Consider the following 25,715-nt stretch of genomic DNA (forward strand, 5'->3'; position numbering starts at 1 on the left):
CACAGCCTTCTGGTGTGTCAGCCACTCCTCATAGTTTTGTGTCATCAGCAATATATGCTCATGACATTAAAACCTTTCTCAAAATGCAAACGTTTGAAAAGCTAGCTATAGATCATATATCATGATTTTAGCATTTCCTGGCTGAAGTTTTTTCCATGCCATTTTAGAGAGGAGGGGTTTTCTCCTGTTTCTCTGTGGCAGTTTTTGGTGGCTTGTGTAGATAGCTACTGGAATTAGAGAAAAAGTTATACATTCACATTCTGAAGTGCTAGATAGAGGTGTGAGCTGTTGAGGGTGAGGCTGGAGATAAAGATGTGTGCTCACAGATCATGCCACTATCTAGAGCCGGATCACATCAGGCAGTGCTAACTGTGTGGCACTACAGCTCATTTGGTCTCCATTAATTCACACTTCTGCTGCGTGTGTCCATTAAAATGTTTACATGCCTATTATTTATATAGTGGATAATATTTTTACATGAGGTATGTGTTCACAATTGACAATTTGTAGTAATAAATTGTTTGGCAATTTCACTGGCCACACATAACGTATTTTCATGCATGAAGGCTGAGGACAACACGTCATGAAAGTTTGAACACCAGTGGCACCTGCTGCTCTGGGACTCTCTGAAGCAGAGCTTCTCCCCTCTTAGGGATGGGGGCACAGATCTCCAGACCGCCTCCCCTGGTGTGGGCAGCATAGAGGCTTCTTCCTAACACAGGGTGTCCATCTCAGTCCACAGGGACACAGTTAACAAAGCAGCACACTCCCCTTTTTCTTTCTACTCCTCGGAGTACCTGCCTTGGGCCACTCTAACACATCTTAATATTCCAGTTCCAGGTCCTCCTGCTGGTGTTAAAGCTGCTGCGGCTTCGGCCTCCACCGTCTTCGTCTCCTGGCTCCCTCCTCTCAAGCTGAACGGCATTATTCGGAAATACACCGTCTTCTGCTCACACCCCTACCCCACAGTAAGTCCCGTAGGGTGACCGCAGATGGGCAGCACTGGCATTCGGGGCTGAAGCCGTGTGTTTGCAGATACTCGATGCTTGATGTTCTCCTTGCTGCTTCCTTTCCTGCCATTTGTTCACCTTAACCACGGTGAAAGGTGATCCTGGGGCTATGGGGGACGTCTGAGAGTTGGTTTTGGTTTTTTCCCATCTATCCAACTTTTGCACTGCTTAAAAAAACAGAAATTATTTCAAAACTCACAATGGAAGTTAAGTATCTTTTAAAGGTTTGAAGGATTTTAAAAAATGTGCTCAATTACCTTTTATAGGACCAGATGCACGAGTCCTGTTACAAGAGGAGGCGTGTATTTATGTGCCCATACTTAAGTGTGTTTTAATCTAAGTTCCTGCCTTTCTGTGTTGAGTATTTATGTTTGATGGAACATTATTACTTATGAGCAAACACACTTGCTTGTGAATGAGCTTATTTATGCCTGGAGTATTTGCCCACTCTAGTATTTGCCCACATGCTATTACTTGCTGAGAAAGAGACAAGAGACAAATTGAATTGAATTGAATTATCAGGTATCTTTCTCCCTTTCTGAGAACCAAAGTAATCCACTTATCTTTAAACACAACAGCTAATTGCTCTTTGTAAATATCCATTGATATTTATCGTAATGTACTTTGAAAAAAGTACTTATTTAGTTTTTATCTGAGGTTTTGATTTAGTTTTTGAGCAGGAGTTCCATCTTTTTGCAAGTTGCAAAATGCAATCTTAGTTTAATAGACGAGGAAAATACTGTTCCAGAAGCAGGAGGAGTTTGACAGGGAAATTTCCGAAAGTGCCTCAGGCTTGTTTTCAAAGTTGGCTGAGGGAAAGGAAGGCCTGAGAGTATGTGTGACAGGGACCCTGCAGGCAGACACATCCTCACCCAATGCACTCTTTCTGCAAGTGAACTAATTCTGCAGGTTTTGCAGGGGAGATGGGGCATTGTGGCTATACTTAAACTGATACATGCTACTAGAAGCAGGATTTATTAGTTACATTCAAAGCTAAATGCTGGAGATCTTTGCTTCCTTCGTGTTCTGGGACTACTGACTTGTAACTCCATTAATTTGCTAATTGTAGCCGTGCAAACCGAACTATCTTGAGCATACCATTTAAATATAAACTAGATAGAGATTTTTGCATCATGATTCATATATTTTCATGGCAAATGGTGGGTTAAAGAAAGAGGAATTTACAGACCTAGATCTTGCCCAAGCACTTTTCTAGGGAGTTGGTGAGAACACCAGGTGGTGCTGCTGGCTCTTGCTGGTTACCGTGCAAAAAGCTGCAGTGTTGCTTCCTGAGGCTTTGCCAGCAATGATTTTTGAATGTTTATACATCATGAGGAAAATAAACATCTTAGCTCTATCACTGTATACCTCATTCCAATGTGGAGGCACTCGTTAATTGTTAATGTATAGTTATCCTATTGTTATTTGTGTGCATGAAAGGGGGTGTACACATATAAATACTTATAAATATTTAAAAATACATATACATATGCATATATACATGTATATGTACAATATGTACGTACAAGTACAGTCCTTGTAGTACTTCTCACCAGTGTTTTGCAGACAGCATGAGTTATGGCTTACAGAGCAGTATTTTTTTACAGTCCTCTGTGGTGAGTGAGGCAGTGACCACACTCAATGCCAAGTTGGACATCTTAAAATAAGTGCAAGAACTCAGGACACATTTAATATAAGACACACTCCCCCAGCTTTATTTCTAACAAAATCCTTTATGGAAAGCACTTTTTTAATTGTTGGTAAAGGAAGGCAATTTTTAGGAAAACATTTTCTCATTATCAGGCTGGATGTGTTGACAAGGGGATCAAGAGTTCTTATTGCAAGGCTTTGTGAAGTGTTGTAAAGAATTTTCCTTTCATTAAAAGGATCATGAAATAAAAAGTCATTTTATTCAGAGCTAATTTTGCAGTGAAACAAGCAGGCTGCAGAGGTGCTTGAAGGCTAACACTCCTATGCAAATACGGTCTGTACAACCATGCTAGGATTCTGTGATTCTGCATATTCCAAGGAACTTCTTGTATGATTTACTGTTGGTAGAGACAAACAGTTGATAGCGCAAGAGGTCTCAAATTAGTGTGAGGTGGGGAATAAATAAAAGACCTGTGTCTTTACCATCTCTTCTGCCACCGTAAGTAGTGAGTGCTGTAGGTGGAGGTGTAGAGACATAAAATGTTCCTGAACAGACTTCCCCCCTTCAGTCAAAGCCCTGGTTGCAAAATATCTTTGCTAGAAGTCTGATATTTAAGCAGAAAGGAAAACGCAGTTTTTAAGCATCAGAGAGGAGAAAGAGAAAAGGATGGCTATATTCTTTGAAGTTTGTATTGTACTAGCAGTATGTGTTTGTTGAGAACAAACTAGACACTCTAGACACTTAGACTAATAAGATAGTCCTTTACACAAAAGCACTGCTGTGATGTTTAAGTCACCAACAGCAAAACTAATTAACTCTGTTGATCGTATTGTGCAAAATTTTGTTACAAAAACCAACACTCATGACCTTGAGATATTGTAAGATGAAGATTTGCTGCCTCAGTTCAGTTTTGCACAGTTCAGTTTTCTTGACAAGGGCAGAAGCTGTTAAAACTTCTGCTGCTCCGGTATAGAAGGATGCAGACATTTTCTTTTTAAGTATTTTGAGTCCTAAGGAGAGTGTTTGCCTGGGATGTTCCAACACACAAGTAGGATTAATGTGTTAAAAATAAAAATTAGTCTCCATTCCAATCTATTCTCTAGCCAAGACAAAGGGCAAGCAAAGATCCAAAGTCATATTGTTTAAATGTTATGCATATATTATTATAGGCATTATTAGGCAGAAATTTCTCTTTTTTATTCTGCAAATATAGAAAAAAATACAGAATTATGACTTAAAGAGTCCTTTATTCTCATGCCCAACGTACCAGTAGGTACACTCTCATTCTACCCAGGCCTCAGGGAAGCAACGGGCAGGACTACTGGCTGCGGCACAATCTGCCATCTCTCCTGTCAGTGTAGGTTTTCCCAATGGTGCCATAGACATGGTCCATGGTTTGAATCCTAGCAAAGGAGGTAGGTGGTTCTGCTCCTACGTGCCTGTGGGCTGAGCTGCCTTAGGTAGCTTCTCCAGCACTTGCCTTGGATTTAAGTGTGTATTACCAGGGCTTATAAAAGGGTAAGAGAAAATGAGATTTAGGTGATTTCTGAAAAAAACCCACACTCCACGGACCTCTGGTTGCATCTAGATCAGTACACTATGTAAGGACGAATCAATGGGATTAGATTAGATAAAATTCAGATGGCAGAAAGTGCCCAGAAAAGGTCATTGTGTCACAAAACATGCAATGGCTAGCCAGCCTGGGAAACTAATCTCAGAACAGGTAAAAAGCAACACAGAAAGAACACAGGAGATTGAAGGTTAAGAATCAGTATTTCCTGGCACAGGAAAGGCTGAGAAAATATGAGAACTGACAGGGAAAACATAGAGAGATTAAGAGTTGCAGACATGTGGACTACTGCATCATCTGGGTGTCAACAAGCAGCATGACATCACTCAATCAGATATACATATGTTAAAATCTATTATGGTTTCTTGAACAGAATACTGCAGTCAATATTGGTTTTGGTGCTGGGGTTTTGTTGGAGTTGATCCATTGGTCAGTCATTCACTAATAGGGGAAAACATATTAAACAGTCTTATCCTGCTGTTTTCAGCAAAGCAGGTCGTTAAATTGTGCATCAGTCTTCTGCTTTCTCCATGGGATGCCTGGAGATTTATGGAAAAGGAGTTGTGTAAGTAGAACTGCATTATAAAAGGATAATAAGTGGAGACTGCACTCCTTTTCAGCAATTTTCCTTTTCAGGATATTGTCAGATGGTTCTTGTCTTTGTTCCACTCATATGAAGATCTGGAACAAGATGAATTCACTATTGCTCTATGATTTCCTAATAGTGAAAGCTAAAAGCAGAAAATGTTCAGGGAACTGTGCATAGAAAGTATTCAGACATGAAAGACTTTAGATACTGCCAATGGCGTAAAATGTCATAGGAGTTTTATTGGAGCCTTTCCCCTGTCTAACTTCGGAAACATCTTGGTAGCTATCTAATCTGTTTCTTTTTCTCAGAGGGTTGCACATTAGCTCTGACAGTATTTGGTTTCAGTTGTTGTATACATATTCTGGCCAACTGGATTTCTGTTTTAAACTTCCATATGATCATAGAATTTAGGTTGGAAGGTTCCTCTGGAGGTCATCTAGTCCAACCCCCTTCTCAGAGAAAGTTTAATTACATGAAGTTGCCCAGAGACATGTCTAGTGAAGTCTTGAACACCTCCATGCATGGAGATCCCACAGTCTCTCTGGGCCTTGGTTCTAATATCTGGCTATGGTATCCTGGTAAATATTTTCACCCAGCTGATCAGAATTTGCCAGGTCAAAATTTTCCTGCTCTGCAGTTTCAAAAAGAGCTTGACTCCATCTTCTCTATATCAGCTGATGAAATATATTTAGATGGCAATAAAGTCTCTCCTGAACCATCTTTTCTTAAGGCTGACAGACAGATGTGGCTCAGCCTGTTCTTTTATGCATGCACTGTGCTCCAGCCTCCTGACCATCCCCTGACAGTCCTGTCCTGTACTTGCTCCAGTTTGTCCATGTTTTTTTTGTTCTGGAGAGCCCTAAATTGAACAGAGTACTTAGATGTAGTGTCGTAAGTACAAAGTAAAGCGGACCTGATGTCCACACTCTTACAAATCTAGAGTTGCTAGTGTCAGACCTGCTTTTCTGCAGAGCTGCCATTTGAACAGTCATCTCTCAGGCTGTATTAGTGTATGGGGTTATTCTACCCCAGATGCAGGACTTTGTATTTGCTCTTTCTGAACTTAGTGAAATTCCAGTCACTCCATTTCTCCAACCTGTCTAAGTACACTTGAGAAACAGGCCTGCTCTCCAGCATGTAAACTGTTACGCTTAGTTTCAGGCCATTCACAGATTTGCTGACAGCGTATTCTTGTTCTGTCTCTCAGGTCATTAATGAAGACATTAAACAGTATTGGTCCCAAAAAATGAACACTGAGAGATATTATTAATTATTGGCTTGAAGCTGAACTTTGCACCACTGCTCACAAGTCTGAGCCCAGCAGTGCAGACAATTTTCTATCTATTTATTGTTCATTTGTTCAGCCCATATTTCACCAGTCTGGTCGTAAAGACACTGTGGAAGACTGGGTCAAAAGCTTTGCTGAAGCTGAGATAAACAACATCCACCACCCTCCCCTTGTCCGCAGTGGCAGTCACCATGTCATAGAAAGGAATCAGACTGGTCAAGCATGATCTACATTTGGTAAATCCACGTCAGTTGTTCCTTCCTCTCCTTCATGTGTTTAAAAATGGCATCTAGTAGAATTTACTCATTTTCCATCTCATATTATTGAGACTAGATTGTCCAGCCTCTAGTTACCTAGTTCCTCCTTCCTGCCCTTCTTGAAGATGAGTGTGGCATTTGTCTTTTTCCAGTGATCAGATCGCCATCATCTTTCAAATATACCCGAGTACCCTCACTTGCATCCTATTTGGTACCATGGGCTTCTGTATGTCTAATTAAGTAATTCTTAAGTTCTCCCTAATTCAGTATCCCTTTACTGTGAGTAGAGCTTCACTCCCAAATACTCTTCAAGAAGGTTTAGTCACCTGGAAGCCTGAGGGCAAACCTTACCAATGAAATCTGAAGAGAAAACAGCAACAGAAAATAGTTCTAAGGCTGGATGAGCCTTGACAATGTCTCCACACGTCTCAAATCTTAAAGCCTATGAAGCAAAAAGTTCCCAAGATATCAGGTCAGGTTGGCAGATTGGTGCCTCTATCCTCTATTGGAGTCTCCAATAGCTATCACATCATTTTTTTGCTTTTGTGCAGACACTAGGTTAAGGCTCAGTTGGCTCTGATGAATCCTCTGATGGATTTTTGTTCTTCCTCAGCTGTACCCAGAGCATTGTACATATTCTGAACTTGCAGATCTGCAAGTGGAGCAGGAATCTTTTCCATGTTGTCAGAAGTCACAAATTCCAGCCTTCTAATATCTTCACCGCCACCTTCCACTACCTGTTTGATCATGTTCTCCTGCTGTCCTTCCTTCTTTATGTTGTATGACTCAGGTTCTCATCACCAATTGCAGTCTTGAGCAGAGTTGCTGAGCCTCTCTCTGTACTTGCTGTGATAACTGATGTGGCAATGGCTTTACCAGTCAGCAACGCTTTGGCTTCCCCCACTCCTGAACAGGTCCCTTCCTGCAAGACTATGAGCCCACTCAAGATTTCCCCATCCAAACAATCCTCAGTTGGCTTGTGAGCATTGTTATTGCCAAATGCTCCTGCTGCCTACACCACCCCCGCAGCAAAGTGTCGCTCTAGGGGATGCTTCCACTAATGCAACTTGTTCCTGTCTAAGCAGAGTGGACTGTTTTCTCCATAGTTGACAATGTTCTCCATTTTGCAGAGGTGTGTATATCTGCTTACCTTCTACACGTGTGAACCTGTTTAGCTTCTACGTGTGTGCAGCATATGGTTTCTCCATCAGAAAAGATGCTTTACTCAAATTGTAATCATTACTGCTTTCTTCTGAAAAGCTGTCTGTGCTGCATGAAGATATTACTGGGTTCTCTTGGGCATTACGTTCGATAAACATGTTGTTAATACCAAACCCATAACTGTTCAGCATATTACAGGAGGGCTTGTTATTTTTTAATGTGAATTTCATTGTCTTTGATTAAAGGTTTCATATGCACCTTAGTGTTCTGAGTGGTGAGTATTTATATCTATGCCAGACTTTTAAAGCTCCTTCTCTTTGACACCAAATCTCTTACTGTATAGCATGAAACGAATATCCATAGAGCACCATTGCCTCTTTGAGGCTGCTCACAAAGTCCCTGAGCCTAACTGTGATTAGCTTCACCCTATCTAAAGAAGATTTCACATTGCATTTCACTTTCCAGCATGAATACTCAATGACTGGCAAATGTGACAAGAAGGTTTCAAAGCATCCAAGTACAAATTTAAAAACCTACTTTTCTCATAAGAGAACCAGTTTACTCTCTGGTCTTCAATCCTGGAAATAGTTTGGAGATGTTACTGATCAAACTGTTGCTAACAGGGATTCTGCTAAGAGATATGTTACTCCCTTAAACTCTCCTTGACTGAGGTCCCAAACCACCAGAAACCTGAGGACTGGAAGCAAAAGAAATTCCAGAGCAAGATGCTGTTGAAGCATATGAATGGTGTGAAAATGTTCCTGCAAATATCCCAAATGATGCTGTCATGGTAAAAGTATGAGCTGGATTAGCTGGATGACGAACCAGAACACACAAGCAGACCCCAATGATGAAATAAGGGTGATGAATAGGAGGTATCTCATAGTGAAAAGCCTACATTCATCCACAAGATACCTGGCAGTGATCTCTGTCTGAAAGAATCTTTGAAGACTGTAATTCATATTTTGGACTTCTCCAAAATTCAGAATTCTGCACTTATCCAAAGATACAAAAGATGAAAACCAAGCAAAGATTCATCTTGGCCTGGAAATATTTCTGTGAAACAGTTGGGTTTGGAAGATAGGAGAGATGAATAGATGTGAAGTAATGACGGAGAAGAAGGAAATGAGCTTATATTAGGCCAAACCCCAAGTCAGTGTACTAGAAAATGTAATTGACATTGGAAACTGACCAACATTTGGGGCAGACCATTACTGGTCTTTTTGGTATATTTATTTTTCTGTGAGAAACATACTCTTAAGACTGTTAGATGACTGTATTCATTTTTTTGCTTTTGATCTAAACCCACTAAAATGAAAGAAAATTACATAGTTTAACCTGCTGTTAAATTAAACATTGGTGTATGATCTCTGCACCAGATACCATTCCCATGTATATTCTGCCTGCTCAGTCCTGTGAGAGGATAACCGCCAGTAGTAGCAGCAGCAGCAACTAGACTATTCATCTGTTTCTCACATCTCTATGCACCTTTTTCTACCAATCTGTAGAGCACCGTATTGAGGGAAGAACTACAGTCAGATTCCCCAGTGAGGGTGTATAATAGTGGAGTTTCTTCTGTTCAGTAAAATAGAGTGGCATGAATCAGATTCTTTCTCTAGGTTTCCTTCCTCTCTTCCGCAAATGCATGGATCACAGCCTCCCAACTGTGGTCATGCAGTTTTCAAAAGGTTCCAAGAGAAAACACGTAGGCCAAATATCTTGGTTTCTTATGAAATCCACTAAGTCTGAGATAGGATACCCCAGTACAAATACATACAGAACCTTCCAGAAAATGCCTGGGGAGTATTCTTTGCAATGTATTACTGATATCCTACCAGAGCACTATCAGAGAATCCAGGGGTTGCCCTGTAAAACAAGAGTCATCTCTGCTCTGTAACTTGTAGACTCAAGGTGGAATTGAGTTCACCTGACTTCAGACATCAAAAAGAGAGGTACTTCTGTTGGGGTCAAGGCTTTCCTTTCATTAAAGGAAAAAAGCTAGATATCTGGGAGAAGCTGTATGAATCTTCTTCCAAAAGCTTCCCTTCTCTTTGTTTACTCTAGAGAAAGTATACAAGGTTGTCTTAAACAAGATGATATGCATCTTATGTTAGATGATATGAATGTATATGCAGTTATCTTAAACTAGATCTTTGAATAACTAGTATTTTACAACAGAAATTCTCAGCATCCAGGTATTTTTCATACAATTCTTTAAGGCAGCCACAAGTCTTGTCTTGATTTTGTTTAGGAACTGTCCAAGTTCTAACTCAATGTGAGGCAGCTTTGCATCACACTTCCTGACACTTGATTCCTCTTCAGTTTAAAGACATGAATAAAAGGCATCGAAAATAGAGCAAAACCAGTTATAAGCCAGAAATGATTTGTTGTTACACACTGTAGAGGCTTCAGTGATTAAAGGGATGCTGAAAGTCTCTTTGAAACAGGGGAGAGGTAGATGGCATATGTTGGTAAAGTAGATAAAGTTACTATTGAACAGTAACTTATTTAGAGTCAGTAGAATGTTGTAAGGTTGAATGAAAAATGTATGTTCATTGATTTGTGTACTACAAACAGTATTTATCAATGTATCTATATAGTAATTTTTGTAACATGAAGATATTTATGTTTACTATTTCTTGTTCTTTATATAGCATAGAACCCGTGCATAATTTGGGGGTTATTTTAAAAACTTATTTTGAATGGTATTCAAAACATGTCTTTTTTAATACACCACATGTACTGTTTACAGCTTTTTCATAGTTATTTCACAACATTGTTACCGACTCCCATACAAATTCAATCTTTAATTACTTTGTCAAGTTTATATTTTCTGCCTAACATTTTTTTTGTCCTAGAGCAGATCTCAGGAGAGATGTGACAGAGTATAAAATAATTCTATTGATGGGCTCTTTTACATAACTTTTAAAAGGTCTCCTTGCAAAGCCCTGATAAAACAAATTTGATATTGATATTTTCATAAAACTCTGGTCTTGTCTCACTACCTAGTCTCAAATACAGGTATATCAATAGAGTCTAACAATAAGTCCTTAGTGTCAGCTCCACTGTGTTTTAACAGGTTTGAATTCATCCCATTCCCTCCTGTGCAATACAGAGGACAGAGCGCTTGGGACCAGATGATATCATACAATTTATGAGTTGGCTGAAATACTCTGAACAAACCTGGTGACTTCTTGGGGGCACCAAAGGAGACAGCAGAACTCCTAGCAGCACAGAAAGTGGTCTCCTGACCTTCCTGTGGTCATCAACCTATGACACCACATGCTGCTTCCCTGATCATGACCCCCAGGACACTGACGGGCTCTCTGTGAGCTGCTGCAAAGGGGCAAGCAAGTGGTGTACCTCAGTGGCTCCCAAGCGACAGACCCCATGGGCTACCTAGAAGTCTAGGCAGTGGGGCTGGGCTGTCTTCTGGATGTGGCTGCCTTCCTGGAAATGGGTTTGCAAGATTGTCCTGCAGGTGGGAAGGCAGGGAGCTGCCTCTATTGTTTTTAAAACTTCTTTCTTGCCCTTTCTAACATTTTAGTTACTCAATTAAAGAAAAAAGAAAAATAACATTTTATATGGAGGTGGCATTCTGTTTTCATAAGATCGTAGAATTATAGAACACTTTGGGCTGGAAGGGACCTTTAAAGGTCATCTAGTCCAACCCCTCTGCAGTGGGCAGGGACAACTTTAACTACATCAGGTTCCTCATAGCCCCAGCTCTGAGCCCAGCTTCTGTTTACAACAGTTATCTTCAAGAATGCTCAGTGGAAAACAGATGCCATGTTTCAAAGCATGAGTCAAAATAGAAAGACCTGGACAGAAGTCATTATATGACTGAAGTGGTATCCAGAGTCTTATTGAAAACTGTGTGTGTTCCAGAATTGGTGGTTATATGCAGCTCTGACTATCTGTCCATCTGTCAAAGGAAACAAGGCAAAAGCCAGCAGTCATGGAGAAAACTACTAGTCCATGACCTCAGGCAGAGTTTCACATATTTATGGAGTTCACTGAGAGGGTACATCAGTGGTCTGTCTACTGTGTTCAGGGATGCAGAACTTGAAGTTCATTCTCTAAAAATACAGTAATGTATTGATTTCATGTTAACCCAGTTTACTTACGGGTAGAAACAACTTGTTGTAGCCCCCATTACTGGATGGCTTGTCAGTCCAAGAGACCCTAAAATGTCATTTCCAGGAGCAAAAAAAGTGTATGGCAGAGCAGAGTAGGAAATTCTGTGATGGTGTTGTGCAGCAAGATGGACATCTTTGTATTTTAACCTTGCAGAAGAACTAAAAACTTACTTTAATTACTGATGTGACTCAGTGCTCTTTGTAGGCCTCAGCTGTACTGCTGATTAAACACGGGCCAAGGAGCTGCACCTGGCCCCAAGACTATGTGGCATTGACTGACAGCTGTCTACATTGCTTAGCACTAGCCACTCTAAAGTAGTAAATGATCTCTAAGGTCCCTTCCAGCCTATGCCATTCTACGATTCTATGATTCTATGATTTTGAAGAGAGCTATTTAGAGTAGCACAAAACTGAGCTAGAGTTCAAGTTAAAAAGCATTGTGGATCGTTGGGGTGAAGTGCTCAATGCACTTCCTGGCTCTCTGCCATTTAGCAGTGGAGATAAGCCCAGAGGATGCATGTTTATTAGGAGAAACTTAGCTAAGCATACATGGTTTCACTGAGACAGCTCAGACTAGATGTAAAACTGATTGCTGTTCTGTGGGAGACTATGAAACTGCTGGTTCATTTTTGTGACCAGGAGGGAGCAGCATAGGTATCTCTCCTGAGTCCACTTTTGGTCAGTGGTTCCATTAGTGACTTGGATAATGAAGTAGCAGGAGTGCCTATGGAATTTGCAGGAGATATAAGGCTGGAAAGGGTTGCAAGTACACTGGAGACAGAACTGTAGTTCAGATATATCTTGATGAACTGGAAGATTGATCTGGAAATAGTTGGATAAAATTTAATATGGGTAAGTGCAAGAAAATGGGTATTGTGAATAACCAGCTACAAAAGTACTAGGTAGAGAGCAATTGGCTAGATCTTTCAGAAGAGGATTTTGGGGTTATTGTGCATCCCAAGGTGAACATTAACAACCTCTATAATCCTGTTGTTAAAAGTCAAATGCCACACATTGGAACTATTGAATACAAGTTTGGAAACTGTATTTGAAAAGGCTATGGACCATTGTTAGACACTGCAAAGGATAACAGCAGATATTATTAGAGAAACTGTTAGAGAAAATGTGATTTCTGGACAATGTTGAAAGCATCGGGATTGTTAAGCTGTAAAAAGATAAGGGTATTGGTGTGGAAAGAGATGATAAAATTTCATGTAGATTAAAGACTGGTGCAAAGATGAAGGTAATAATCTATTCTAAATGTTCCTAGTAGACTGGAAAAGAAGCTATGGGCTTAAACTGCAGCAGGAAACTCAAGCTAGGTTCCAAGAAAGCTTTCTAATAGTAAGATTATTTAAACAGTGGAATAGGTCTTGGAGCCTAGGGAGTTGTAGTATTTCAATTTATTGTAAGTCTTCAAAAACAGGTTGGACAAATGTCTGTCCGAAATTATGCACATATAGTTGAACCTGGTTTAAAGGAGAAAGATAGACTTGGATGGCTCTTAGGGTCCTTCCAGCCCTGTTTTCAGATGATACTATGGCCATATTTTATACCAAAATTCACAGTGAAAACACACATGCCACTCTAGATAGGATATTTAAGTATTTTCAATTTTCAAGATGAGGCAGCCAATATAAAAGTAGCCAACTTGTATATGCTTTCATTACACAACAAATACCACAAACCTGGGATGTTTCTTGCTTTTCACTTTTGTCCTTAAAGTCTCCATAAGGCTTTCTCAGTTTACCTCTAAGTTTTCTCACAACATACAGAGCATGAGGTGATGGACATCTTCAGCGCACCTATCTTACATCAGAAATTGTGTAGAAGCAGTGGCAGGCAAGGTGCAAGCTTTGACTGAATGATACCCATTACCTGTCTAATTGCTTTCTAAAGGAGTCAGAAATGCCAGGAGAAGGCATACTGCTTCAAAGTGTGCAGAGCGATGTACACCAATAGAGCTGTAGTTGCATCAGGGGAAAATGATGCTCCCTGCGGTGGTTGTTCCTCAGCTTACTGTTGCCTGATGTGGGAGGTAGATTGACTGCACCCTGAAAAAGGACTTTGATTTCATTTTATTCTTCACAGCCCTTGCTGACATTTTAGAGACTTGGCCTTGTCTATGCTTTTTAAACAGTGAACTAAAGACAGAAGAAAAATTTACCCATCATCTATAAGCTGAATAAAATAAGCATTTAGAATAAAAATCCCTTGAGCAAGCATGTTACTGCTTTTGGGATAAAACAGCAGTATGTGCTTCATACTGGCACATGCAAAGACCACTATGTGACAGGGTGACATTCCTTTAAAATATTTCTTATTTCAATTGTTTAATCCTCTCTTTGCTGACAAAGCTCCCTTTTTTCTTCTTGTATAATGAAAGTTTCTGGCATGCTAGTCTAATTGAAATGACAGGCAAAAGTTAAAAGTAAAATCGATTCTTTGTCTCTGGAGCATCCCCAAGTACTTAAAGGGAAATGTTAGCTGAAGAAACAGAAGGTGTATGTTAACCAGTTAGAAACCAAAATCTTGTGCTATAAGAGTTTGTTTTAAGAAAATAAGAATCATTAATTCAGTTACAATATGTTTACCAGTTTCAATTAACAAATTAATTCAATGAATAATTGAATTTATGTTTGGAATAGCTACAGCTGCAAATGTGTGAATGGTGCTGGTTCTCTGGGCAAAATAAAGGAATTGAAGATGAAGCATTTTAAAAGGCATTAAAGAAGCTAATTCTGTGATCATTTCATTTCTGGAGTTCCACGGAGAGAGAGCTCCTCTGTGTTGAGACAATTTTGCATGCTCTTCTAGCTGACCACATTGCAACCAGAGGAATTTTGGAGGGTTGTTATTTTTTTCAGTTTTGTCTCTAACTTCAGTCCTCAGAGCAGAAGCACTTAGAGTCAGTGCTGCAGCTTCAAGACTGAGGTTTTCATTTTCTGCTTAGCTGCTCACCTTCTCCCAAATGTAAAATCTCAAACCAGATTTCTCTGACCTGTGTTTAGCAATGGTATACAGGGTGTGTGTCTGTCTGACTGTTCCTATCTCTGCCATTGCAGAGGGAAGCAAAGCAGCAAAGTGTTTCAAGCAGATCTGCAGTATTAGGAGTGGCTTCTAAAGGCAGCCATATGTCCCTTTCATAAACCATGAGACTCATGTTAAAAAAATAGTGCGAATTTAACTGGACTGATGCTTGCTGGAATGAAAGTTCAGCAGTAAAAAGTCTGCAATGGTTAGCTGTTACTCCATGCTGTATCCATGTACTAGGTAGCTGCATTAATGAGTGGAGCCTAAGTGCCAGAGACAGCCTAGCCTCTTTGACTTTCAAATTAATCCTAGAAAATGCTGCCTCATGAATATTAAAATGCAGCCTCTTGCTCCATGATCAATACATTAATTTTTGTGCATGACGTGTCAAGGTACAGGCATTTGTCCAATATTCTTGTGTAAATGTCAAAACAGATGGTTCTCAAAACCTGCTGTAATATTTCACGTGATAATAGAAGTGTCTGCCTGCACTGACCTCTTCATATCGAAAGTACAGTCCCAGGCAAATGCTTCCTAAATGGGGCAAATTGACTTGGCATTTGACAGAAACAATGACATCGGCTAGAACGTATGGCAAGGTCCCTATTTGTGCTTGGGTTGAGTCTAGATAACTGCTAGCTGGAGCAAACCAGTCTTCCCAGAGAAGTTACTCTCCATGAAGGAAATAGAATGTATTCTTGCGGAAACAGAGGCACAGAATTGTGCAAAAGCCAGGGAGTTGAGTATTTTTGTTAACAAGCACTTAGACTTCAGATGCTTTCAGTGCAGACAATTATGCCTGGGCTAGTAATACGGATGCTTCTGTAACTGATGGAGGAACACAGGTACGTCAAAGGCTTGATTTATGCCATTGCCATGTATGTGTCTCAAATAGGCCAGAAGAATCTTGCCTTAGAAATTACCCTTTTTTTGCATGGTCTCTGAAGAGAGTCAAGATGTCTGGCTTAGATGCAGATATCTCCACCTAGATTTCAAAAGTGAGATGAGAGGAACTCCCTTCTTCCTCAGGCCATAGGAGATGCCAGCTCAAGAATAGAGAAATACAGTGACTCATTCAGTAGCTGAAGCTGGTTACCAGTTTGCACTGGAGAGGTGTTTAATATCTAGAAACATCCTTTGTTTATTTGGAATTCACTCTGAAGGACTACATATCCCAATGCTTTCAGGTCAACCTATCTTTTGAAATGCAAATTAGATTAGATTAAATTGGCCTTTACCACCTGCAGACATTTGTATATCAAAGAGATTCCTTGTGCACTTTCTGTCAGTCTGAATCCAGCTCAGAATACAATGATGCATTTTTTTTAATGCTGATTCCTAGTAAAATGTCCTTTCTATGTCATTAACGTTCTAATTATTTTTAGCCTAGTATTAGTTAGCCATTACTATGCTCAGTATTGCACAAAGAAGTGAGTATTATTCATTCTAATGGTTCATTACCCCTCTATTTTTACCTACAAGAATCACAAAGCCCGTGTCAGAAATAAAACCGGCAATATTGAGCATCGTAATACTGTTCAGGGCTGATGAGGCTCCCCTTCTCCTCCACCAAGGAGTTGAGCTTTCCATAGAGGATATGCTGAGATGCATAAAGCCCACATCCCCCAAAAGAATCTATATATTTCTCCTCACCTTTCCTCTCAAGGGTCGGTTCAAGCAGACTGAAGAACAGTTCACTGATAAGAAAGTATTGCACAGCAGCCGGTCATCTTCACCGCAGCCCATGGCCAAAGTGACAGTGGAAGAATAGACTGAACTAGCGTTTCTTCCAGTGCTTGTCCTTGCCCACTAATGCAGCTAAATTGCTGAGGTGACCTTCTGCTGGGATTTTGTGAATAGAAGTAATTTTGTGATTAAACAAAACTAGGCTCAGGGGAAGTTTGAACAGTCTCTATCGCAGAACATAGTTTTACTTCTTGATTCACTCCATTAATAAAGGAATAAGCCACCAAACTCAAGGATAAGGAATACCAGCAAAACAGATCTAGGTGACCAGAGACATGTCTCAGGTAGTAAATCCCAGATTTCACAGCACGTACAGGACTGAATCCTCTGTTGGGGAAGAGCTGTGCAAACCAAAATTGGTTTGTCAGAATTATGGATGATAAAAAATTGTCAGATATGTTCACTTAATTTTTTTTATCCAGCCCTGTTAAAATAAACAGACACATAAAAGTCTTAACCTGAATAAACACGATTTGTAAGCAAGATACAGGCCCAAATCCACTGAATATAAATTGATTGCAAGAAGTCATTTTGTCTGCTCTACTTACTGCCATCTGCCATCCATTTGGAGCAATTGATACAAGTTCAAGGTACCTTGAAGTAACAGGCTTTCTCCAAACACTGTTTATTTCAATGTGGAAATATTTGTCTCCCACCACAGGTAATCAGCGAGTTTGAAGCCTCTCCCGACTCATTTTCCTACAGAATCCCCAACCTGAGCCGGAATCGTCAGTACAGCGTCTGGGTGGTGGCAGTGACTGCTGCGGGAAGAGGCAACAGCAGTGAGATTATCACCGTGGAACCACTAGCTAAAGGTAAAATGACAGCACTTTTTAAAGCAATCCAGAACTTTACAGTGCTAATTGCTGTTATAATTGGCACGTGGCTTCTTCGTGCCTCATTGCTTACTGAGAGTGGGATTTGTCAAAAGTAACTTCACTTCTCTCCAAAAAGTTAGATGACAAGTCTCAGCTAATTGCCCAAGCTTTTGCTGTAGTCAGCAGAGAGAAAATGACGTGCTCCTCTAGGGGGTAATTCATCCCACCTACCTTAGAAGGAAGTAAATTGCTTTTTTGAGCAATTTATATCTTCTTTTGTTGGGTAAGAGGGTTTGCAGATGATCCCCCTCCCCTTCTGAATGTGTCTCTTTTTTTTCTTTCCATACAAGATAACTTCTTTAGCATTCCTTTCCTTATGAATATCTCCTGTGTACTCCACAAGTACTATCTTCTGTATAAAATGGTCTGATTAACATATCTAAACTCTGAACAATTGTTCTCAGCTTACATTAGCTTTGAAGTTCACTGCTTCTATTTCAAATAAGAAGAGACAATGTGCCTTAAATCTTGCATATTTTTTCCACCTATATTAGTTGTTCTGTTAAAAGATATTACTTGAGCTCATAAATTCTGCCTTACCTGTACTGTGAGGTGTGATGTTCACAACACTATAACACCTTAGCTTGGAAGTAGAGACCTAATGTTTTAGGCACCAAAATGAGAAGTGTCCCATTAGTACTCAATCTCTACATGGGATCTTCAGACTGTTTTTTTTTCCCCACTCAAATTGATAACACCACAGCATGTGCCAGTATGAACAGTGTATTGCAGAGGTCCTTAGAGTTGCAGTTAGATGCATTTAATTGACAGTTTTACAAGCCACCTAATTCTTCAGTCACATGGCTAATGATATAGTAATGCAAAATAAAGTGTATAGTGCTTTATGAAGACACATACTGTCTAAAAAGGTTTTGCAAAACTTCAGCCAAATGCCACCAACATGAAAGCACTTTCTGCATGGAAGAGCATATTATCATCACTATAGGGAAGCTTGCTGTTCCTGCCTTTCTCGGTGGTAAATAAGTGGTTCAATGATGGTAGATTAACTATCAGAGCTATTGTCATGGATGTCAGTGATGGTGTTTGGAAAGTCCTATTCAACACATGATATAGCTTTCCAGTGCACACAAGTTGCAAAGGGAGTTCTTCAGGTTTGTGATGGGAATTTTCATGTTTTGTCTTTGCCCCCTCCCTAGGCTAAAGTCTTTATCATATGAGAAGGATCTTTTTCAACACTGCCGTGAGAACTCTGTAGTAACTACTGTTACTACCTTACATCACAATGGAAGATGTATCAGTGTAAATACAGTGGGGGTCTAGCAAGGTAAAGAGGCCTGAGTAGGAACAAGCAGGGAAAGGCTTGCTCACTATACTATTGCTGACAGTTTTCTTCTGCCAACTGAGAAGAATCACCTTCACTTTCTGCCTCATTCTGATATCTTTTGTACAGTCTTTCAGAAGATGCTTTCCTTAGTAGCTACACAGTGTTAGTGGTGTGACCTGAAGGATGTCTTAAAGGCTGTGAAAAGTCTGAATGTTCTGAAAAATCTGGAGCTTTTTCCCTTGTTGAGTTTTTTGCAAGATAACTGCATACTGCATCAGTGAGAGCAAAGTTGAAATATTGAAAGGTGGATGTATAATCTATTTGTGGAGGTTATGCTGGGCACTAGGAATACTGGTAGACAGCAATTTTATGAATGTTGAATGTAGCCAGGTTAGAAATTACTGTATCATATAGGAGATTTCCCACATGAATGCATTACTGAGCCTGTTAGAGAGCTGGGAGAAAATGATGATCAGTAATGAGGGCAATGGACACACTGTAAAGAAGGATGGATAGATCTAATACCCTTGAAGACCTTTCTCACCCCCCAGTATGTCAGAAGAAAGTAACACATCATAGTGTTAGAAGCCGTCATAGTCTGATCTTGCCACTAGTCCCTATTGCAAGAATATCCTACAGGCCATTACTGTGAAGTTGTTTGCTTCCTTTTTTCTTCACTTATTTCACAGTAACTGTCCAAGTAATGATACCGTCATGACAGCTAATGAGAGTTAACTTTGAATTGAATTATGTCAACTTAATTATAACCCCTTTAAGAACCCCTTTGACAACAATGAGAATGTCTAGATAGGGGTTTGATGTGAAATAGATAGTCCAATTTAAATGAAAGCTTAATTCAAGCTAACATTTCTTTCTTTACTGTCTACATTTCTCAGAACAGAATGTTATTCTCTGTAATTAACTGACAAAAATAAGCAAAAAACACGCCAACAGAAAATAGTCATGACAATGGAAGTCTCCGTATAAGCAGACTATGCCTCTGCCCCTCAAATTACACTTCATTCCTAACTTGAAAGTTGTGGATTTAACCTATCAATATATTTTTTTAAAAAATAAAATCTTGCATGCATCTTTTTCCTCTTATTTCCTGACCATAACTGATGGAGAATGGCATTTGCTAGCAATGTGATGATAACAGATCTAGACCCATGGCAATCTGATCCACTGGGAGAACTCGCAGACTTTAACATTGACTTTTGTCTGTTCTTATAGACTACCTGAGCATTAATGTTTAACAGGTTTCCCTCTTAGTCTATGTTGCTTTTTGTGTTTAATGTTTTTAAACAACACGAAGTGCAATAAGGACAAGTGTAGAGTCCTGCATCTGGGAAGGAATGATAACAGGTAACAGCAGAGATTAGAGGTTGCCTCACTGGAAAGAAGCCCTGTGGAGAGCCTTGGAGTCCTAGTGGACAGTAAGTTGTTCATAGGACAGCAATATTCCCTTATGGCCAAGAGGGCCAATGGGATCCTGAGCTGCATTAGGAAGAGTGTGTCCAGCAGGTCTAGAGAGTTCTCCTTCCCCTCTGCTCTGCCTCGGTGGAACCACACCTGGAATATTGTGTCCAGTTTTGGGCTCCCCAGTTGAAGAGAGACAGGGACCTACTGGAGAGAGTCTAACAGAGAGCTACAAGGATGATTAAGTGACTTGATCATCAAAGCTATGAAGAGAGACTGAGAGAACTAGGGCCGTTCAGCCTCGAAAAGAAAAGGCTGAGAGGAGATTTTATAAATGTATACAAATATCTGAGGACTGGGTATCAGGAGCAAAGTGCCAGTCTCTTTTCAGTGATGCCCAATAATAGGACAAGGAATCAAGGAATCAAGTTATGAAGTTGCACCTCAACATGAGGAGAAACTTCTTTACTGTTAGTGGGAGAGAGCACTGGAACAGGCTGCTCAGAGAGGTTGTGGAGTCTCCTTCTCTGGAGACTTTCAAACCCCGCCTGGACGCGTTCCTGTGTGGCTGCCCTAGGGGATCCTGCTCTGGCAGGGGGGCTGGACTCAATGATCTCTAGAGGTCCCTTCCAACCCCTAACATTCTATATTCTACGATTCTACATGGGGGTCACATGATAGTACACACACCCTGTTGGTCTGTTTCTTTAATGGTTCTCATACTGGAATATGCAGTATAATCTTCTGTGAGAAAGTAAATGAAAGCAACTCCTGACCCATAGGATTCACTGAAGGCTTTTGTATTTATATTAAGCTGAGTTTCAGTGAACTCTCATAGTTCTTGTTCAGTTTCCTTATGCAGTATGCCTTTAAAATTCAGCTGTGTCTAGAAAGGAAAATAAAGAAAAGGAAGAGGAAGAGGAAGAAGAAGAGGAAGAGGAAGAGGAAAAAGGAGAAAAGGAAAAGGAGAAAAAGAAAAGGAAAAAGAAAAAGAGTGTATTATGGCCTCTCACAAAGAATTTCTGCAAAATAGTTATTGGCAGTGTAGGTAATAGAATTCATAGTTTTAACAAACAATCATGCAGAAAACTTCATTAGCATAAGGAGTGCAATATTCTGTGAAGGCACCTCTTTATCTTCAATTAATGATTAGGTAATTTGCAAAAAATAGGAACAGACACAGTCCTAATCCAGTGCCATGACATCTAACATAAGGCTGGTGGGTAGTTACTAGGCATGTGGGTAGCTCTGTCGATAACAGAGCTGAATTGCCCACATACCATGTAAAGCTCCCTTGACGCATAAGGGAAAGGTCTCTGAGATTCAAGGCACTTTAACCTCATGAATGCTGTTAGCATTTCAAACCTACTGCTTTCAGATGAATTTCACTAGACGTTTGTTCTGTTTCTAGTTGTCTTTTGTTTGTGTGCTTGTTACTAGCCCCAGAACACTCTTAGAAGTTAAGCTACAAAGAAAAATTGGAATTAAGAATTTTGTGCTGTTTTACCATCTCTTTTAAAAGCACTCATGAAAGGAATAAAATAATCTGTAGAAAGCTGTAGGTACTATCACAAGCTTAGTTCAGTATGCTTTTGTAATGTATCTTAACACTGGCTTAGGCTTCTGTGACATTGTGTTACTTCCACACTTCACAGTAAGATCACAGGATATTGAAAACCAAGACCTACAACATAAATGTTGTGCTTTCAAGATTTGATACCCTACCTATGGCTTAAGGAAGAATTCACTCTGAAATAACTATTATAAATAAAGGGATATCACAGAAAGTTCACGAACAGTGGTGCCATGTCATGCTGAATGATTCCTGCATTACATATGCTTTGTCCTAAAGTAATTGGCAGCAGTTAGAAGTAGCTGGATATTTTGAGAAACACTGGAGAGGTGGGAAAGCCAAGGAGAAAAGGATTAATAGTTCATTTTAAGTGAGTTTTCATACTTCATGGTACAGTGGGAATTTTGCCTGGAACCGGAATTTGAGTTTCCAGCCACCATTGTTCAGAATGCTCTGCTGCTACTAGGAGCAGTCCAGATGCTTACAGATGTGTTTTGTAGATAGTTACAGCTGAAAGCATCTGCTACTGATTTGAAAGATGGCATGAGTACCATTAAGCATCTCCTGCAATGATAACCTGAAACCACTGAAGACAAATGATTCTTCAAACACTGACTTCATTGCAGTCAGAATTTCACACCATGTCTCTGGGTAGAATGAGCTGGGTAGAATTTTTCTGTTTCAGTTACCTTAGTTAATTAGCCCATAGCTTATGGCATTATAGGCCTGGGTAAATCTTTTCTAGAAGATAGGGCTTTAGGAATGCCACAGTGCAAAACAAGGCTTTAACATGAGGTTTGCTGACTGAGCGGTGTCTTTGCATCTGTCTGGTGTGCCACCTCCTCAGGGCAGCACACACCACAGCACCCTCCCACCAGGGCCAACCGTCAGAGCTTCCAGAAGAAGGGAGACAACAGTCTTCAGCTCCTGTTTAACCAGGACATGTCAGTGCTTGGTTGCTGGGAAAGTAATGTTGTCCCATTACCTAACGTTGATGTTGCCCATTACCCTTAATCTTTTAAACAGCTTCTTCTTGTGTTTTCAGTTAAAATTTTGACAAGAGAAAAATCTTGTGAGAAATTAGTCTTCACACAGAAATGCCTAGATTGGAAAAGACCTTTAAGATCATTGAGTCCAACCATTAACCTAACACTGACAAGTCCTCAATTAAATCATATCCCTAAGCACTATGTCTACCTGACCTAACTACCTCCAGGGAAGACGACTCCACCTCTGACCTGGGCAACCCGTTCCAATGATAACCCTTTCCAGTGATAACTCTTCTTGGTAAAAAAATTCTGCTTAATACCCAATCTAAATCTCCCTTGGTGCAACTGGAGGCCATTTCCTCTTGTCCTGTGACTTGTTATGTGGGAGAAGAGGCCGATCCCCATGTTGCCACAATCTCCTTTGGGGTAGTTCTAGAGAGGAAGAAGGTCTCCCCTCAGTCTTCTTTTCCCCAGACTAAATAACCCCAGTTCCCTCAGCCACTCCTCATAAGACTTGTGTTCTAGACCCTTCACCAGCTTCATTGCCCTTTCTTGGACACACTCCAGCACCCCAATGTCTTTCTTGGACTGAGGGGACCAAAACTGAACACAGTACTTGAGATGTGACCTCACCAGTGCTGAGTACATGGGTGAAATCACTTTCCTGGTCCTACTGGCCATTGTCTTCAACAATGCTTGAAGAGAACATAAGGAACAGTCCAAACTGATTGTATAATCTATGAAATCTTTTCTTTTTATGAATATCTCAAGCCCCATCACAGTCTACTATAGTAATTTCCTTTAACTCTTCAAGGCCTGTTATTTTATGCATGATTTGGTTTTTTTGAGGTGCTATTTCCCAGTTCTATTTGACACTGCCTCCCATTTTTATGCTTTTCTAATTGGTGTTAAATAGATTATTAAGTATGAATTCCAATCAGTGTGAATGACTGAATTAGATAAGGACTAAAATTGCGGTGTTTTGTGTCTCTGTAGTCGGTATGTGCCTTTGAGATGTGTGTCAAGGGTGATCCTTGAGTAATAACATACGACGAAGCTCTAACATAACCCTAGTGTTCCTGTATATTATAAACTGAAACTACAGGAGTGGTACTCCAGTTGATATATTTAGGTGATATGAGAGCTGACACAAGTTAAACCATCTTAAAAGTTTTTTCATATTTGTAGACTTCAGATAGACTCTACAAAGTACTAACAACACATTCATGAAGGTTTATTTTGCTTAATACCATAGCTGTTGTAATATTGATGTATCAATAATTTAGCTTTTGTAAGATGCCTGTTCACTGTGGACACTGCTGGAAGTTTGAAGAGAAGCATCCCTTTGATAAAATTTTCACATAGAGTTTCTACTATGAAATATATAAAAATCAGTGAAGATGTTCAATAACTGATTTCATTTTTTTTTCTACAAGGACTATTCCAATCCTCTGCCTCATCTCTCTCTTAAGTTACTTGTTTTCCAAATAGTAAAGCTATACTATTTGTGCTTCAATATTCTAAGTTTAAAAAATTAGTTTCCTAAAACCGCAGCTATATTTTGATTTTCCACATTTAATTCTGGAAGTTTGTGTTTTCTTTTCAAGGCGTGTATGAATTTCAGTTTTTCTTCTTTCTTGCTCAGCTCCTGCCAGGATTTTGACATTCAGTGGCACGGTGACAACTCCCTGGATGAAGGACATCGTCCTCCCTTGCAAAGCCGTGGGAGACCCAGCTCCAACGGTCAAATGGATGAAGGATAGGTAACCAGCAGCAAATGTATAGCTCAGAAAAAGCCCATCTGCTTAAAACCCTGAGGATCAAATGTGGGTGACCCTGGGTGACTGAGTCAGGAAGGAGAAGGATGACTTGCAGGGACTGTGCACAGTCACAGTAGTCAAGGAGTTAAAAAATTCTTTGAACTGAAACTAATTGGCTGTGGTGATTAGAAGGTATTGAAAGGGAAGAAGTTATGAAGAAGGGGTAAAGGTAACAACTCAAAACTTAAAACCTAAGAGTCTTTTAAGTTTTAACTTCAGACACAGAGAATAGTTTCAGTCTGAGAAAGCAAAATATCCACTGCACTGAATGATGCTGTGGAGTGCAGTGTACGTCTCTTGCACACATCTTGTTTTTCATTATTCTGTCTTGATCTTTAGTTTCACAGTCTGACAGAGTCACCTGGGAACATATATAGACAATAATTTTCAGCCAAGAACTAAGCAGTAGTACTGCAGTGCTATGAAACCAGCTTGTGCATTAATACAAATAGCTATTATAAGGATGGAGTTTGTGGCCAGGAACTGCCTTTTACTCTTATTTTCACACTTTCATGAAATAGCAGATAGTTAAGAAAGAGTGAATTTCCATTTCCACTCCCATCTGGGCCAGGATATACATGTTCTTTAAGCAAATGGCAGGTGTTGCCCAACAGAAAATGTTCTTTTGCAGTCTTTATTAAAGAGGACACCACTTTTTCTTTCTTTCCATTCATAGTTGCTTCAAAGGAAAAAAAACCCAATTTGAGTAATTTTGATTGTAACTTCTTTAATGTATGCACTTTGTTTCCTGTGAGGTAGTAACGGGACACCCAGTCTAGTGATGATTGATGGGCGAAGAAGCATCTTTAGCAATGGCAGCTTTGTCATACGTACTGTGAAAGCAGAAGACTCTGGATATTACAGTTGTGTGGCCAGTAACAACTGGGGATCAGATGAAATAATTCTGAATTTACAAGTACAAGGTAAGGCTATTGGATCTCTCTCATAATTGTTATCACAGCTATTAAGTGCTACATGCTGATAATGCATAAGCATGTCTGTTTGTGGGTGCATGTAAATTATTAGTGTTAATGTGTATTCATAGAAATGTCATTCTTCAAAAATAATAAATAAAATATTATGCAAGTCACTGTGACTCAGACATCAACATGTTATGATATAGCAAACCTTTTGGTTTTGGTGGAAGATTTACTACACACACTAGCAGTTAAGTCTTTATGTAAACTTCTGTAATATTGACAACTGAGTGTCTGCATTCAATTATCTTCTAGTTCTTCACACTGAAAATACCAGCTTATGCCTTCTCCTTACAAATATTACATGTATCATTTAAATATTGCAAAATT

The 25,715-nt window shown here is 39.8% G+C and overlaps 1 protein-coding gene across 1 annotated transcript in view; it reads left to right on the forward strand.

Moving 5' to 3' along the window:
• Positions 1–834: 834 nt before the first annotated feature.
• The window catches only part of LOC104278833 (Down syndrome cell adhesion molecule), a gene marked incomplete at both ends in the record, with an annotated part of 62,576 nt that continues 37,695 nt past the window's right edge, over positions 835–25,715 (forward strand). Inside the window, 4 exons of the mRNA XM_009875929.1 lie at positions 835–968; positions 17,106–17,259; positions 24,234–24,351; positions 25,168–25,331. Of these exons, the coding sequence (XP_009874231.1) occupies positions 835–968; positions 17,106–17,259; positions 24,234–24,351; positions 25,168–25,331 (570 nt within the window). The remainder of the gene's footprint in view (positions 969–17,105; positions 17,260–24,233; positions 24,352–25,167; positions 25,332–25,715) is intronic.

Source organism: Apaloderma vittatum, unplaced genomic scaffold (genome assembly GCF_000703405.1).
Source record: "Apaloderma vittatum isolate BGI_N311 unplaced genomic scaffold, ASM70340v1 scaffold8639, whole genome shotgun sequence".
Lineage (NCBI taxonomy): Eukaryota > Metazoa > Chordata > Aves > Trogoniformes > Trogonidae > Apaloderma > Apaloderma vittatum.